Source organism: Prionailurus viverrinus, chromosome C1, assembly GCF_022837055.1.
Source record: "Prionailurus viverrinus isolate Anna chromosome C1, UM_Priviv_1.0, whole genome shotgun sequence".
Classification (NCBI taxonomy): Eukaryota; Metazoa; Chordata; class Mammalia; order Carnivora; family Felidae; genus Prionailurus; species Prionailurus viverrinus.
In genome coordinates, this window is record NC_062568.1 from 203,656,151 (window position 1) to 203,670,415 (window position 14,265).

The following is a 14,265-nucleotide window of genomic DNA, read 5'->3' on the forward strand; positions in this document are numbered from 1 at the left end:
ATTATTCAGCATGATAGTGCAATGATGGATGCATATCCTTAGATGTTTGTCCAAACCCACGGGATGTACAACACCAAGAGTGAACCCTAACATAAGCTATGGACTTTGGACGATCATGATGTGTCGGTGCAGGTGTATCAACTGTAGCAAATGTTCCATCTGGTGGGAGACGTGGATTATGGGGAAGGCTGTGAAGGAGTGGGGGCAGGGGGCCCATGGGAAATCTCTGTACCTTCCAATGTTGTTGTGAAACTGAAATTGCTCTAAAAAATTAATGTTTAATAGATGAGGGAGAAACAAAGACTTTTTTTAAACAAACAAAATTGGGAGAATTCATCATCGGAAGAATAAACTGCAGGAAATGTTGACAGACTTTCTTCAAAAGGAAAGAAAATAATAACTGTATGGCAACTTGGCCCACACAAAAGAATAAAGAGGAGAACTCCTAAAAGTCACAATAAAAAACCCACCAGATTCAGAAATGGGCAGATGACTTGAATAGGCATTTCTCCAAAGACGACTTACAAGAAGCCAATAAACACACAAAAAGACGCCCATCACTCATCACTAGAGAGATGGAAATTTCTCTGCAATGACATACCACTTCACACCCATTAGGATGGCTAAAAAACCCCCCAGAAAACAAGTGTTGTTGGGGATGTGGTGAAATCAGAACCTTCGCGTGGTGTTGGTGAGGATCTAAAATGGTGTAGCCACTGTGAACAACAGTATGGTGGTTCCTCAAAAAATTAAAGAGAATTATGGGGCGCCTGGGTGGCTCAGTCGGTTGAGCGTCCGACTTCGGCTCAGGTCATGATCTCACGGTCTGTGAGTTCGAGCCCCGCATCGGCCTCTGTGCTGATGGCTCAGAGCCTGGAGCCTGCTTTGGATTCTGTGTCTCCCTCTCTCTCTGCCCCTCCCCTGCTCATGCTCTGTCTCTCTCTCTCTCTGTCAAAAATAAATAAAACATTAAAAAAAATTAAAAAAAAATTAAACAGAATTATCATATCCAGCAATTCCATTAGAAGTGTCCATTGACAGAGGAATGGATAAGCAAAACGTGCTATATATAAATGCACAGTGGCATATTATTCAGCTTTAAAAAGAAAGGAAAATCTGACACATGCTACTACATGAATGAATCTTGAGGACATGACGCTAAGTGATATAAGCCAGGCACAGAAAGACAAATACTGTAGGAGGTACTGAGAGTAGTCAAAACCATGAAGGCAGAAAGTAGAAGTGTGGCCGCCATTATACAGGGAGGAGGGGAGAGCAGGGAGTTTGTGTTTATTGTGTTTTTGTGAGCATACAGTTTCAGTGTTATAAGATGGAAAGTCCTGGACATGGATGGTGGTGATGGCCACACAGCAACGTGAATGTTCTTTACACTACTGGACTGTGCACTTAAAAATGGTTGAGATGGTAGGGGCGCCTGGGTGGCACAGTTGGTTGAGCGTCCGACTTCAGCCAGGTCACGATCTCGCGGTCCGGGAGTTCGAGCCCCGCGTCAGGCTCTGGGCTGATGGCTCAGAGCCTGGAGCCTGTTTCCGATTCTGTGTCTCCCTCTTTCTCTGCCCCTCCCCCGTTCATGCTCTGTCTCTCTCTGTCCCCAAAATAAATAAATGTTGAAAAAAAATTAAAAAAAAAAATGGTTGAGATGGTAAATATGCACAGTACAATAATTTTTCTAAGAAGGAAAATGATTGGAAATGGTAAATACCTGGGTCAACATTTTTCTCATTTGCAAATCTCCTTAAATCTAAAATAATGGACACTTTACAAGAAATACAGTGACGATGTATTACAGAACATATAATCCACACAGATGAAAACCTGTGAAAAAAATAGCACAAAGGCAGGAGAAGAAAGCACCTTCGACTATACACAAAGTTGTATATTATTATTTAAAGACAGACAGTGGTAAGCGAAGCATGTATATTACAAACTGCAGAGAAACAACGGAAAGTAAAATGAAGCGTAGCTCGTAAGCTAGGGGTAGGAACATTTAACTGATAACAAGTCAGTAAAAGAGGGGGAAAGGAACAAAGAGTAGATCTCAAGGAAACAGAACAAGAAAACGGTGGCTTCCCTTTGCAGATATAACATCAGGAGTCACTAGTGTCGCCCAGCGGGGTGTGGCCTCCTCTCCCATGACAGCCGCAGGCTCAGGGGGCACCCAGATGCACTGAGCTCCTGGCCCCATTGGGTGGGGGAGCTGCCTTTCCCTGGGCCCATTTCTTTCCAGCCTTGCCCACGGCTCACTCACTCACCTCCCAGCGGAAGCTTCCTCTGCCCGTGTTGTCTAGAGTTGCTTCCCTGGCCCGCTGCTCTGCCTCTGAGCATTTCCTTCAAAGCGCTAATTACACATGGAACTTGAGGAATTAACTGATCTGAGCACAGAGACTATGTTCTCTGCTGAAGGGCCAGTCTAGCGCTCGACACCCAGCAGGTGCTTTCAGTGGAAGATCCGCCAAGAATTGGAAGGGTGGGCTCCCAGCTTCGCTCTGCCTCCTCCTGCCCCTCAGCCCCCCGGGACCACTGGGGGCTGCTCTCCGAGGCCGGGACCTCCTGGTCTCCAGGCTGTTCTCCACCGCCACGCTGGACTCCCACAGGACTCCACTGTGCTTTCGCTCTCCCAGAAGCCTTCCCGGCCCCTAGTGCTGGGTCAGAGCCCCTCTCAGTGTCCAGAGCCCCCCGGGAGTCCCCCGTCCCTGCACTTGGCACCCTGCTGTTCATCTGGCCAGCGGCCCACCACACTGTCAGCTCCTGGAGGGTGGGACTGGGTGTGGCCTCTCTCCAAACACCCGGGCTCCCCACCTGGCTCAGAGTTCATGGTCAACAGCTTCTTTTCTATAATCCAGTGCATCGGAGACAAAGCAAAGCTGGGTGAGTGAGGCATTGACTCCTGTCCACCAGGAGGCTGCCCAGACGGAGCTCCTGAACTGCAGACTTCTTGTTTCTTTAAATTTTTTTTAAATGTTTATTCATTTTTGAGAGAGACAGAGAGAGCACGAGTGGGCGAGGGGTAGAGAGAGAGGGAGACCGAATCCGAAGCAGGCTCCAGGCTCCGAGTTGTCAGCACTAGAGCCTGACACGGGGTTTGAACCCATGAACCGTGAGATCATGACCTGAGCTGAAGCCAGATGCTTAACCGACTAAGCCACCCAGGCGCCCCATGAACTGGAAACTTCTGGCCCACATTCCCTTCTAGGAAAAAAATGTCCCAGGCAGACCCCCTCCCACCCCCCATCCCCCCCAGGGCAGGGCTCCAGCCTCTTCTGGCCCTTCCCAGGCCTCTCTGCCATTGTCATGGCTCTCTTGCCCAGTGCAGGAGTTAGAGCTCCCAGCCTTCCTAATCAGATGCCACGGGGCCAGGGTTGGCCCTGATGGGGACCAGGAGCCCTCCTCTCCTGAGCGAGGGTTTGCTCAGCAACAAGACGTGGGCTGGTGTGTTGGGGGGGGGGGGGCGCATGGGGGAACCTACGTGAGAGAAGCCACTTACAGTCAGCAATATCTATCTGCATGCTGACAATTAATGCACTCTTGCCCTTCAAAAACGGTTCCCTTTTCATTAAAGTTGTCCCCATGGGGCCTCAGCTTGGCAACACTTTCCCAGCTGTTGCTTTGAGCTATTGTAAGCGCCCGAGTTGAAAACGGTATGACTTTAAAAGTAATTCAGATGTTTTATAAAATTTAACATTGTCCCCCGCCCCAAGCTGGGGCTGGATTAGACCCTGAAATCCGAGTTTGGGCACAGAATTTAGGTATCCTCTGGGTCATTATTCAGCACTGTACACACGAGGCCATTCTAGCTCTATCACCTTTAGCTCGGAGACCTTGCGTCTCTGGTGCCCCAGTTTCCTCATCTGTAAAATGGGGCTAATCGTGTTTGCCTCACAGACGTCGTGAGGGCTGGAAGAGACAAGAGAGCGTAAAACTCTTAGCACAGGGTCTGGGGCGCATTCCATGTTCCACAAGTAAGTGTAGTGGGGATGGTCAATGTTTTTAACATTGAGGCAACATAGGATAACAGAAAGAGGATTGACTTCATTCAAAGTTAGGTATTTTGAAATGTAACTTTGCACCCATGATTTCTCTGGGCCTCGCTTCCTCTGTCTTTAAAATGGGGGTAAGGATGTCTCTCCCACATGGGTGTGGTGATGGGTAAATAAAATCGTGTCCATAAGGCGACTGGTATATTTTAGAGATCAGAGGAACCAGCCCCAGAGAGGGTAACATCATGCCCGAAGCCACACAGGAGGTGTTCTTGAAGATGAGCTCACTGGGGTTCTTACCCTAGAGTTCACAGGCCCCTAAACGGTTCGTGAGGGAGCCGAAGGGTCCCAGGACACGAAGTTAAAGCAGTTTTGTAATATCTCTTGTGGGGAAAGCGTCAACCGTTTTTATCAGACTCTCCAAGTGGCCCCGGTCTCCACAAGTTAAAAGAACCTCTGTCCTAATTTAAGCCCCTTCGCTTCACAGGTGGAGAAACCGTGTCCCAGAGAGAGAGCAAGGTCAGGGCAAGTTAGAGACACGCCAGAATTCCGCAGGGAATGAGACCCTCCCTCCTGCGGGAGGCCCTGGGGGTGTCTAATTCTGGGACGCGTTCTCCTCGGAAACAGTCCTGATCACAGCCGTCAGAATTTTTCAAACTCTGCTCCCATCCTGCAGCCACCCCCTCTCCAGGTGCTGTAGAATCTTGGTTCCTAGAGGTTCGTAGGGGTCGGTCCCGTTTTGGGGGGACTTGGGCAGCGATCTGGCATTTTCGCCGGGTGAAGCAGGCAGCCCCCGTCCTGTCAATGGCCAGTGCTTACTGACCACACCAGGAGCGGACCCGGGCGCGGGAGGGGTCTCCAGCTGGGGTGGCAGGGGATGAGTGCTTCTGGGGATTTTGGCGGGGGGGAGGCACTGGTTAGAAGTGGGTGGGTGAGCGTGAGGTGCTTGTGAGACCCTCAGCAGGGGAAGCGCCAGGAAAGCAGGCTCGTGCCCACCGCTCCCCTCCCCCAGCAGGCACTGCTTTCCCCCACCCCCATCCTTCACCCCCAGCCCTGGCCCCGGGGTCCTGACTTGCTGACAAGCTCAGGGGCTTTTGGCTTCGCTTGCTTTGAGCTGCTACCCGGGTTTCTGATCCGATCTCATACGTACTTCCTTCCAGCCCGGAATCACCCCACGGGCCCCTCTCCAGGACTCACAGGCAGGCGTTTGGTTTCCTGCTTCCAAAGCAGCCCGAGTCCCCCGCCCTAACCCCCCTCACTTTTTAATCCTCAAAGCTGCTTCTGCAAATAATAGCACACACCACCAGGTTTGATTAATTAACTGCGCAAAAATGATGGGGAAACCAGTGAAGGAGATAATTATGCAAAACAGAAAGTGTCAGATTTACTACATTCCCCTCGGCCCGCTGAGGATTGGGGGGGGGGGGGCGGCCCTGGTTTCCTGGGAGCTGCCTGGTGAGTGAGCTCCCCAACAACAAATCCTGCTGGTGAAAGGTCAGGAGGAGGGACAAAGATGGGGGGGGGGTGCCCGTGGGGAGCAGGGCACACCTGAGGGGAGGGACCTGGGGCCATTCCCAGGTGTGCTTGCTAAAGGAGCCCCCGCCCAGCCGGCCCCAATCCTGTGCGCAGAGATTGCAATAAAGCCCTTCACTGGGGCCCCCCCCCGGGGGGCTCCGTCAGCTAAGCGTCTGACTCTCGGTTTCAGCTCAGCTCATGATCTGGCAGTTTGGGGAGTTCCAGCCCGGCATCGGGCTCTGTGCGGACAGCGTGGAGCCTGCTTGAGATTCTCTGTCTCCCTCTCTCTCTCTGCCTCCCTCCACTCTCGCTGTCTCCTCTAAGTACACAAATAAACTAAAAAAAAAAAAAAAAAAAGCCACGTCCATTTCTCCTCTGTCCCGTTCTGCTTCTCCCTGCCTTATGCCGTCTTTCCTCCCTCCGGAATGATAGGCCTAGGGGTTGAGGTAGAAGGAGACAGAGCTGACGTGTTGGCCCAATTCCCAGGCCTGCTTGGGCCGGACCTCGGAGGCAGAGGAGTCCTGGGGGCGTGTGAGGCCTCCCGGCTGCGGCTGCGGGGATCCCAGGGCACTGGGGCCTCCCTGATTCCCTGGATCTCCATCTTTCTAAGGGGAGGGCCGGTCCAGAGGGGGACTGGAGTGAGCCTGACTCCCTCCCCGGCCAGGGGCGTTTGCGGGTCTACCACACCATCCCCCATCCCTGGCCCAGCCCACACTGCGTGTCCCCACCCCCACTGTGTGATCTGGGGGTCTCAGGGTAGACTTTTCTCCCCTCTCCCCGGAGGCCCCGCCCAGGCGGGGCAGCCGCGCATGCCGACCCACCTCCTGCCCGCCTCGGCGTCGCGGTAGTCCTCGATGGCCAGCCGGAGCTTGCGCCGGTGCAGGGAGCTGCACACGCCCAGGCCCAGCTCCAGGTCCTCGTCACTCAGGCTCAGCAGCACCTGCTCCCCCGGGAGGTGAGGACTGAGCCCAGGAGGGAGGTTTGGGTGGGCACCCGAGGCTCCCGGGGCCCGCCGCTGGCTGTGCAGCCGAGGCCTGGGGGGGGGGGGGGGTGTGTGTCTGCGGGCATGAGGCTGCCCCCCCCCCGTTGGACACCCCCCTCAGACCCCGCCCCCTACCCCGTCTCCCTGCCCATCCTCCTCTGCAGTCCAGGCAGAGCACTTGGCCTGTCCCTGCTCCAGGAAGTGGGAATCACATCCTGGCCAAAAGCGCCCCCTAGGCCAGTCTCCACCTCCCCTCCAGCCAGGTACGGGAAGGTTAGGCTCAGAGGGCTCTCTATGTGCCTTCCAGGGGAGACGCGATGGCTTACTGGGGCCCCTGGCCCGGCTCCTAGAACACAGCTCCTCCTCACCCGGGGATGGGATGCCGGTGGCGTGGGTGGAGCAGGCCAGCTTTGGACCGCTAAGGCTCATGGGAGGGCGAGGGGCGTCCCCACCGGGGTCCCGGAGGTGCCCTACCTTCCCACTCTTGACGTTCTCTGCACACGCCTTGACGTACATGGGCATGGCCATGACCACCTCCAGCCAGGCCTGGACGGTGCCGGCCTTCCAGTGGGACATGGGGGTGGTCCGGACCAGTTCCACCTGCTGCAGCCGGTCCGTCTGCTCCTCGCCCTCCGACAGGCTGAGGCTCTGCCGCGTGGGGCTGCACTGGCTGTCCGAGTCTGCAACACACAAGCGCAAGCTTGCTGGGGAGGGGGGCGCGGTGGGAGGGGGGCGCGGTGGGGGGAGGGGCAGGGACTGGGCCGGCTGCCCCCTGAGTCTGCACTCCCAGGGTGCAGGAGGAGGGCAGGGATGGCTTCCCCTCGTGCGCGTCTTCTTGGCCAAATCAAAACGGCTCTAGTTTTGTTTTGCTGCGCCTCCCCCATGACAAAAGTAATCTGTCCCCCCCCACCCCACAAAAGAAAAGAATTTTAAAAACTTAATCCAGAAAAGAATGAAAATAGTGAAAATCGCCCCCAATCCCACGTCCCCCAGAGACAGCAGCTGTTAGTGCTTAGCTAAATATTCTTTGGGTTACACAAATGCCCACGCTTACAAACACACACAGACCCACGCGCAGACACTCTGTTTTGTAAGACGCTGTTCTCATTCGTGCCACGGAGGATGTCTTTCCGTCTCAGCAGAGATCTGCGATAGCTTTTGACTGCACAGGAGCCATCAGAGGATACATTCTAATTTACCTCGCCTGCCTCCTGTCGATGGGCACGAATTGTTCCCCATTTTTCGCTGGTGTATACAACACGGCAGTCACCTGTTGGCCATGGGCTGATTTGGTTTCTTAGGATAAATGGAGCCTCAGCTCCTTTCCTGAACACCCCGAAACCTGTTTCCGGAGTAGCTCCCCCCAGACAAAAACGTCTACCTGCCAGCATCTCCCGACCCTGTTCGATCCAGGGTCAGCCACAACAACACCTGATGTACAGGCCAAGTTCAGTTCACACAGACTCGACTGAGAGGGGAAAGAGTCTCTTTCTCTAAAGCAGGGTTAAATAAACACCCAAACGCAACACCACAAGAAATGGCAGGCATGAGAAAAAATAAGCCTGGTGCATTATAAATTACCGTTAACGATGTAAAAAAATGCTGATGCATCAAATCGGGCACAAGGTTAAAACAATGTGTGTGAAGTCACATAGGTGTTTACAGTTACTGAGCGTGGGTGCCGGGAAGAATGAGGTTACTCTTCCACGCTTTTGTGTGTCATCAACGTTCCACAATGAACATGCATAAGTTGGAATAATTAAAAAAAATAGGAAACTATAAGTGGTTATTGATGGGAGTGTATCTGAACGAATGATGCCGCCTTTGTATATTGGAATATATGTCATTGGTCAGAAATCTATCGCTGGAGAATAGTTTTGACATGGGAAGATGTTCATGATCCATGGCCGAGTGAAAAAGGCCCCACGAGACAGCAGGTACAACCTAATCCCCGCTGTGTTTTTTTTAACGTTTATTTTTTTTTAATGTTTATTTATTTTGGAGAGAAAGGGAGAGACGGAGCATGAGCAGGGGAGGGGCAGAGAGAGAGAGAGAGGGAGACACAGAATCCGAAGCAGGCTCCAGGCTCTGAGCTGTCAGCACAGAGCCCAGCGTGGGACTCGAACTCACGGACCGTGTGATCATGACCTGAGCCGAAGTCGGATGCTCAACCAACTGAGCCACCCAGGTGCTCACCCCCACCACTGTACTTTTAAAATGATACATATATATATGACTATATAATGTATAACTATAATTGTGTGTGTATATGTATATTTATACACATAAGCTTTTAGTTGGATAAATGTTAAAAGTCTGTCTGGAATGGGGCGATGGGTTAATGGTGCATAAGTGTGTGTGATGGTTTTGTGTGTGAATGTGCACGCGTGAGGGTGCAAGAGTATTTGCATGTGTGCATACTTTCCTGTTTCCCAGGTGTCCTGCATTGACTGCATTATGTTTGAATAACGTGGTTTTGTTTTTTTAATTTTTTTTAACGTTTATTTATTTTTGAGACAGAGAGAGAGCATGAACGGGGGAGGGACAGAGCGAGGGGGAGACACAGAATCGGAAGCAGGCTCCAGGCTCTGGGCCATCAGCCCAGAGCCCGACTCGGGGCTCAAACTCACGGACCGTGAGATCGTGACCTGAGCTGAAGTCGGACGCTTAACCGACTGAGCCACCCAGGCGACCCAGCGAATAACGTGGTTTTGAAAACCACAGCCTAGAAACCTTGTTCAAGTTACAACGCTGCTTTCCTTCACCCACTCCCCTGCCCCTGCCATTTAAACTCCTTGGAAACAGCTGCATCAGTTTGGTGACCACGCACGCATCCAGCTCTGCGGAAACTTCTCTCCCCAACACCGGGGGCCTCGAACTGCCCAGCCAGGGACCCTTGGGAGCCCACAGCTGCCGGCCAGGAAGATGTCACTCCTGGTTCTGCAGGGCACTTGGGCGGAGCGACCTAATTCAGGGTGGGCAGATATGCTGCTTCGTGCCTCAGTTTCTATCTCTGTAAGGTTGGCATGATACTGCTCCCTGCCACCTGCCTCCTCTCCTGGGCTGCTCTGGGCACTCAGGGACTCCCCACTCACTGGCGCCCGTCTGTGCGGGATGGGTGAGGTTTGAGAAGCTACTGAAACACTGTTTCCCTTCTCAGGTAGATGGAAGGCCTCAGCCCTGCCCCCAGGGAAACAGCAATGGTGCACAGGCTCTGCTCTGCGGCCGGTCCCCAGTCCGAGCACATGTTGCCATGACGCCCGGGAATGCGGAAACAGCAGCTTCCTCTGCAGCCCTGTCTGGCGGCCCCCAAGTTTCTGCCTGGTGACAGAGCTGCCTGTTCCCAGCCTCGGTGTCCCTCTTGCTGGTCCCCGGCTCCCAAGGACAGGTTTGGCTTTTGCAGGGAAATCTTTCTGATTGGGTCCTATCAGTGGCACCCAAACAGGGTGCCCTCCCTGGGCTGGAGAGCTGAACGCTCCTGTGCTCCTGTGGCCGGGTCCTGTCTCTGTTACGTGCTTCTGGGAAGATGAGAGACGAACGTCACCTCATCTGGTTACCTGAAATTCCGAGACACCGCCCGTGTTGTCCGTTTGGACCGGGCCTGTGGAAAGAGACCAGGCCTCGGGGTTGAATAGACCCTGGCTGTGGGCAAATTTCTTCACCTCTTCAAGTCTCAGTTTTCCCGTCTATAAAATGGGAATAAAAACACTCTCTACCTCCCAGGTTAATGACTATGATAAATTCTGAACGTGAAGCTATCGTGGGCACCGGGTAGAAGGTGGTTATTGTTGGGAATAAAGGGCCCCTCCCTGAGGACTGCCTTCCTGGGATAAAACGTGGCTTGAGTTCGGCTCAGGTGCTTACAGGGGTCCCGCTTGGTGTCGAGCCCAGCTGAAACGCATCGTCCCAGCTGGACCCTGGCCTGGTCCAGGTGGGAGGGTGGGGCTCCCCGCGAGGTGAGAGGTGGGCTTGTCTCTCCGGTGCCCAGGTGGGCGGTGTGTGGCTGGGCCTCCCCAGATAAAGGCGACAAAGGAGGCACAGGAGAGAGGAAGGAAGGAGAAGATAGGCAACGGAGACAGTGAGAGGAGCGAGACTGTGTCAGAGCAACAAGGACACAGAGGTAAACAGGAAGGAGAGCGTGAGCGGAGGGTGGAGAGGGAGCCTCAGGTAAGTGGGCAAAGAGGAAAAGCAACCCCCCTCCCCCCCCACGCGCGTGCGTGTTTTCCCAAGCGTGTGACTCTGTGCGGGTCATTCTGTGGTTAGGGGGCCCCGGGCCTGTGACGAGAGCTGGCTCTTCAACTCCCATTACTTATGGCGTCCAGGCTCGAGGAATGTCAGAGGCTGAGCTGGGCTCATACGAGCAAACCACACGTTCTGGTTTTTGAGAACAGCTATCGGCGCCCCCCCCCCCCCCCCCCCCCCCCGCTGGCCGCCACGTCCTCCCCGCAGACTCCTCCACCCCCGGCACCCAGGACGGAGCTCCAAGGCGACACTGCAGAAGGGCTGAGGAGGGAGGCGTCTTTGGGATCATAAACCATTAATTAAGGGTACTTTCCCAAATGCAGGCAGCATGATGCCAGATTTTATGTTCAGGATTCCATCAATCCTGGATTTTATTTCCCCTCTGTCTCAGCCTGAGAGTGGGCATAACTCACGTTTACGGTTGGTGAGTTAGAGAGGCTGGCCGAGCCCCTGGCAGAGTCTTGAGAGGAGGTGTCGCCAAGAGGCAGTCAGTCTGGGCCCTTTGGAACACGGGGGGGACCGTGGTGGCTCTGGCAGAAGAGGTTCTACCTTCTCCCACCTGATGGATCGGCTGGTCCAAAAAGCCCAAGGTATTTACTACCTGGCCGGTTACAGAAAATCCTTTACGGAAAACTTGAGGTTCTGAGGCTGGCACTGAAATACAAGAGACCTGGGTTTAAGTGCCGGCTCTTCTGCTCACCAGCCAGATGATCTGGGAGAGTGTTTTGAATGTTCTCAGCCTCACTTTTACCATCTGTGAAATGGGATGATAATAATGTCTAATCTCACAGGCCTAAGTGGGAATTAATGAGGTGATGTACCATCCACACAAAGTGCTCAGCTCAGTCTCTGGCGTTCAGTGGGTGCTCAGAGGTTGCGTGGGGGCCTCTGTCCTCTGCAAGTTCATGTCACAAACGGTCTACACTGCCTCTGTCCAGTACGGTAGGCACGAGCCACACGTGGCTATCGAGCACCTGTAATACGGCTTGTCCACATTGAGAAGTGTCTACGGTATAAAATACTGAGTTTTGAAGACTTTGTCCAAAGAAAGAAGAAGTAAGCCCAGTAATCTTTATATTGATCACATGTTGAAATGCTAATATTTGGGGCGTATTGGGTTAAATTGGATATTATTAAAATTCATCTCACCTGTTTCTTTTGACTTTTTAATGTGTCTACTAGAGTCTAAAACTACATGTGTGACTCCTACGGTATTTTTGCTGGATTAGATGGAAGGTTTTGTTTGTTTTCTCACCGTATTTCCCCCCTTCTGTTGGTTTGGAAGTGAAGTATCCTGTTTCTCTGTTTTTGGTTCAGTGGTTCTCAAAGTGGGGTCCCTGTGCCAGCTGCGTCAGCAGCACGTGGGGACTTGTTAGCCGTGCAGATTCTAGGACTGCCCCCCCCCCCCCCGCAAGTTCCTGGAGCAGAAGGTCTGAATGTTGGGCCAAACAATCTGCATTTTAACAAGCCCCTCCCCCGCCCAGGTGATTCTGATGTGTGCTGAATTCTAGAACCACTCTTTAATGGTTTCCCTTGAAAACTGACGCGTATTTAACGTGAAACCTAGGGTTGAGTGTATCTTAATGCTCTGTCCCCAATAATAAGTTACTTAAAACATTCTGATCACTCTTTCTGACTTATAACCTACCATGTCGATTATTTTTAATTCTGTCCTTTGAAAAAGCCCCATAATTTTAGACATTATCATCATGGTTATTTTCTGCTGATCATATTGACCCGGAATAATTTTCCTACATGGTTCATCACTTCCTGTGTCTCAGACCTTACTTCTAGGGTAATTTTTCTCATTCCTGAAGGACACGATTTAAAATTTCCTCTGGGAGTGTTTGGTGGTAAGCTCTTACAACTTCTGTTTATGTGGGGGAAAAAGCGTCTATTTCCCCCTTGTCCTTCGGAGAGCTTTGCCGGCCACACAGGTTTAGGTTGACAGTCATCTGCTTCTGCACCTTGAATACGTGGCTCCACGGTCTTCTGTCTTCCTTTTTGCTAAAGAAGGCAGCTGTCGCCGGTAAAATTGTTCTTTTTGTTATCTACTTTTAAGATTGCGTCTTTGCCTTTGTGCTTCTGCAGCTTCATTGCGATGTGGCTAGATGTGGATGTCTTCTTATTCCGAAGGATGTAAATTGTGCTTCTGGTATCTGTGGGTTCACGTTTGGAATATTCTCGAGCATTCTCTCTTGAAATTTTACCTCTTCTCCATTCTCTCCATTTGCTCTCCTACTGGGATTGGGCTTTCTAATTCTGTCTTCCCTCTCGTGTAACCTAGTGCTGTCCAACAGAATTTTCTGCGACGGTGGAAATGTTGCATAATCTGCATTGTCCAATGTGACAGCTGTTAGCCACATATGACTGCGGGCACTCAAAATGGGGCTGGTGCAGCTGAGGAACTGAACTTAAGACGCTATTTAATTTTAATTCAAATACAGGTTTATGTTGCCACGTGTGGCTAGTGGCTATTGTGGGGGACCAGAAAACTCTAATTTCTCCCCACGGTTTCCCAGAGAGCAGCATTTCCAGCACTGCATTCTGGGTAATTTCCTTACACCTATTTTCCGTTTTTAAAATCCTCTCTTCGGATATTTACACTGCTGGTTAATCCAGCCTTGGATTTTACGTATTTATTTTTTTAAGTTTTTTTTTTTTTTTAAGCTTATTTTGAGAGAGAGCACGAGCAGAGGAGGGGCAGGAAGGGTTCATCACTGCCAACTGCAGAGCCTGGTGTGGGGCTCGAACCCACGAACCGTGAGATCATGACCCGAGCCGAAGTCAAAAGTCAGACGCTTAACTGACTGAGCCACCCAGGCACCCCAGATTTTATTTTTTTAAATGTTACTATGTATTTCTAAAAGTTGGTGCTTTTCCAAGTTCACCTGGTCTGTTTAGATGGTCTTTTGTTGATTACTCGTTATGATTTCATCTTAAATTAAAAAAATTTTTTATGTTTATTTATTTATTTTGAGGGGGGGGGAAGAGAAACAGAGCAAGAGGGAGAATCCTAACCAGGCTCTGTGCTGGGCTCTGAGCCTGGCGTGGGGCTCGATCCCATGAACTGTGAGATCATGACCTGAGCTGATATCTAGAGTTGGATGCTTAACCAATTGAGCCCCCCAGGTGCCCCTCATCTTAATTTTTTTTAAAGAACGACCTACATGTTAGCTTATATTTGGTATTGGTAATTCCTGTATCTGAAAAGGCCGTGGAGGCTCTAAATTGGTTGTGTTTTTCTGTGGATTTGCATGCGTGCTGAACTCAGGTTTGATCTTCTGGGAATCTCTAGTGTCTAAATAGCAGGTGCTGTCCTCCAGAGAGGATTTACGTTACTTCTGCCGGCGTAGGAAGAGGTAGGGAATGGGGATGATACCTGGTGGCAGGGACCACTTCGTTCCTGTTAGACCTGGGAGGATGAGGGACCATAGACTCTGTTCCTTCACTGTGCCACACCCTGACACTGACTTCTCGGTACACAGTCCTGACATTAGCATCTGTTCCCAGGACAGACTCCGGTTT

At 51.8% G+C, this 14,265-nt stretch overlaps 1 protein-coding gene across 1 annotated transcript in view; it reads right to left on the bottom strand.

Moving 5' to 3' along the window:
• KAZN (kazrin, periplakin interacting protein) overlaps window positions 1-14,265 on the bottom strand; it is a 165,350-nt gene that overhangs the window by 22,856 nt on the left and 128,229 nt on the right. Inside the window, exons 9-10 of the mRNA XM_047869742.1 lie at window positions 6,970-7,175; window positions 6,335-6,453 (exon numbers count right to left, since the gene is read on the bottom strand). Of these exons, the coding sequence (XP_047725698.1) occupies window positions 6,335-6,453; window positions 6,970-7,175 (325 nt within the window). The remainder of the gene's footprint in view (window positions 1-6,334; window positions 6,454-6,969; window positions 7,176-14,265) is intronic.